Source organism: Psammomys obesus, unplaced genomic scaffold (genome assembly GCF_907164565.1).
Source record: "Psammomys obesus unplaced genomic scaffold, mPsaObe1.curated_primary_1811, whole genome shotgun sequence".
NCBI lineage: Eukaryota > Metazoa > Chordata > Mammalia > Rodentia > Muridae > Psammomys > Psammomys obesus.
This window is the reverse complement of record NW_026593363.1, coordinates 1-3098: the sequence shown is the minus strand read 5'-3', so window position 1 is coordinate 3098 and position 3098 is coordinate 1. Positions and strand designations below refer to the sequence as shown.

The 3098-nt window shown below is 35.7% G+C and overlaps 1 protein-coding gene across 1 annotated transcript; it reads left to right on the top strand.

Moving 5' to 3' along the window:
* Window positions 1-478: 478 nt before the first annotated feature.
* On the top strand, window positions 479-2790 carry LOC129684125 (transient receptor potential cation channel subfamily M member 7-like; the record flags this gene model as incomplete). Its single annotated transcript, XM_055617199.1, is given in 3 exon segments — window positions 479-619; window positions 1625-1759; window positions 2510-2790. Coding segments are annotated over 3 exon segments (557 nt in total), but the record flags the coding sequence as incomplete, so codon positions are not given.
* Window positions 2791-3098: the final 308 nt, after the last annotated feature.

Below are 3098 nucleotides of genomic sequence, written 5' to 3'. Positions count from 1 at the left end.
ATGGCCTACCAAGTGAGTCCAGGACAGCCAAAGCCTTACATAGAAACTGTATTGATTAACAAAAGAAAGAAAGAAAAGGAAAGAGAGAGAGAGAAAGCATTTGTTGTGAACATTTCTGGAGTAGTCTGGAAACATAATAAATTTTTGTAGTAAAATGCAGTTTGTAATACGTACTGTATTTAGCTCTAATGGTTCATAGCTCTGTGTATGGAAAGTGGAGGGTGTAAAAAGTCAGGTATCTCTGATTTAGGTTGGACTGACTCAATCCATACCCTAGACTTCAAAAATTTCATCTCATTGAATCGCCTCATCATATAGGGAAACAGAGAAACACTCATTTCTTTTGTAAAGATGACTATTGGCAAAAACAAAACAAAAAACCTTTTTATAACAAACATTTCTTATTTTGGCAGATTATACCTATTCCAAGGCAAGGTAATATTGAGTAATAGTATTCTATTTAAAATTTTGTTTCCAGGGTAATCTTCCTCCAGGATACAAGATCACTCTAATTGATATAGGACTTGTGATTGAATATCTCATGGGAGGAACTTACAGATGCACTTATACACGAAAACGTTTTCGATTAATATATAACAGTCTTGGTGGAAATAACCGGGTATGTATAATTTTGATGGTTAAATGTTAAAAATTAGTTATAATTCCAGCATTTGAGAGGCAGGAGGTGCAGGAGAAATGGCTGTGAGTTTAGTGAGTTGTTACTTGGTGAGGTTAGCCAGAACTGCTGGTAAAAACCCTGTATCAAAACAAAACAAAATTAAGGGATGGAAGTAGTTCCAATGTCGAATGATTCCCTAGTTTCTGTTAGTCAGTCTTTAAGTTAGATGCCCAACTAAATAAAAATGAAAGAGTGTTAGTTGCATTAGAATAGTGATAGTTCTTGTGCCGTGGTGGCACACTTGGGAGGCAGAAGTAGATGGATCTTTGAGTTTGAGGCCAGCCTGCTCTTCAGAGTGAGAGCCGGGACAGCCAAGGCTATACAGAGAAACTTTTTGTCTCAAAAAAGCAAAACAAAAAAAGAATAGTGACAATGATATTGTCTTTAAATGTGAGGTTTTCAGGTGGGTGTGGGGGCGGTGAGCACCATTAATCCCAGTGTTCAGGAAGTAGAGGCAGAATAGGAGGATCTCTGAGTTCTAGGCCAGCCAGGGATGCATAAACTGTCCCAAAACAAAACCCGAGATTTAAACTAAATGTAATTAAAAATATTTTATAAGTTGACTCGCATTTTGTATATACTATAGTCCCATTCTTTGGGTGGCTGCTTCGCTTGGGAATGCTAGCTTAATTACAACCAGTCTTGGCAATGTAGAGAGAGCTCCACCACAGAAAGAGAAAGACTGCAGTCAGAGACTTGATGAGTGAAGTCATCAGAATAGACGTGTCCTTGGCTTCAGTGGTAGAAGCAAGTTCAAGGCCAGTTTGGGCTATACAGTGAAATGATACTTCAAAAGAAAATGGAAAAGAAAAAAAAAAAAAAGATACTCAAAATCCTAAGCCAACTGATTTTATACATAGACAAACATTGTAAATTATCCTGGAATTTTTTATGACATGTCAGCATATTTAAATTTTTTAAAAATTAATAAGCTCTCATTTTCAGAGGTCAGGTCGAAATACCTCGAGCAGTACTCCTCAGTTGCGAAAGAGTCATGAAACTTTTGGCAATAGAGCTGATAAAAAGGAAAAAATGAGACACAATCATTTCATTAAAACAGCCCAACCCTACAGACCAAAGGTATGTTTGTTTATTATTCTGCTTATTAAAAATGGAAATATTATTCTTTCTAAATTTTTATTTTGTTTTTCACTAGTTAGTATTATTAAGTAAAAACTCTGATTTAGTGAGAATTATCTTCTGGTTCTTTATTTGGGGGTGGGGAGGATTGTGAGGCAGGGTTTCTCTGTATAGCCCTGGCTGTCTAGGAACTTGCTCTGTAAAACAGGCAAGCCTCGAACTCAACAGAGATCTGCCTGCCTCTGCCTCCCAATGGCATTTGCCATCCTGCCTGGCTTGAGAATTAGCTTTTGGCTTGGCATTTTAAAATATTTTCCATAAACAAGGTAATAATGAGATTTAGACAATTTGACATTTTTACAGTTTTATTCTGTATATACAACAAAAATATTATCTAAACTTTAATTAAATTTGTATTTTATCAGATATTAGTTCAAATACTGTGACTGTGCCTCAGCCTTATTATTGAAAAGGCATTTTTATAAAATGAATTATAAATTACAATTAAAAAGTAGATGAAATTTGCATTATTCTATTAGAGGCATTATGAAGTTTAAAAAGGATATTTTATTTAAAAGTTTCATTAAGGTGATTTTTATAAGACCTTGTTTATTGCTGATAATCCTGGTTTAGGATGCTGGAGGTCAGATACACGCCTCTCTGCATAGTGGGCAGGTGATGTCCTGCAGTTGTGTCTCCAGCCCTCAGGTGGCCTTACTGTGAGTCTTACAGTATTTGTTTCCCTTGAAGATGGATGCAGCTATGGAAGAAGGAAAGAAGAAAAGAACCAAAGATGAAATTGTAGATATAGATGATCCAGAAACCAAACGTTTTCCTTATCCTCTTAATGAATTATTAATTTGGGCCTGCCTTATGAAGAGACAGGTCATGGCCCGCTTTCTATGGCAGCATGGTGAAGAATCAATGGCTAAAGCATTAGTTGCCTGTAAGATCTATCGTTCAATGGCTTATGAAGCAAAGCAGAGTGACCTGGTAGATGATACTTCAGAGGAACTGAAACAGTATTCCAAGTGAGTAACATTTTAACATATGAAACAGTGTTTGCTTGCATGTTATGGTACAGTGTCCTTAACAGGGTTTTGTGTAGGGATTGAGGGGGTTGGATACAGTTTATTGGTATAACTAAGAGAGAAATATTTTTTAGGTGCATTAGGTAACTTTAAAATTTGAAAAGAAATTGTTTTGCTGTTTGATATAGTAAACATTTCAGGAAGCAAAAAAGAAATGGGAGAAGTTAAATGAGTATACATAGTTGCGATTATGTTAAGAATTTTGTTTGGAATATAAAAGGGAATGTTTTGAGGTGGGTTTTAAAGAA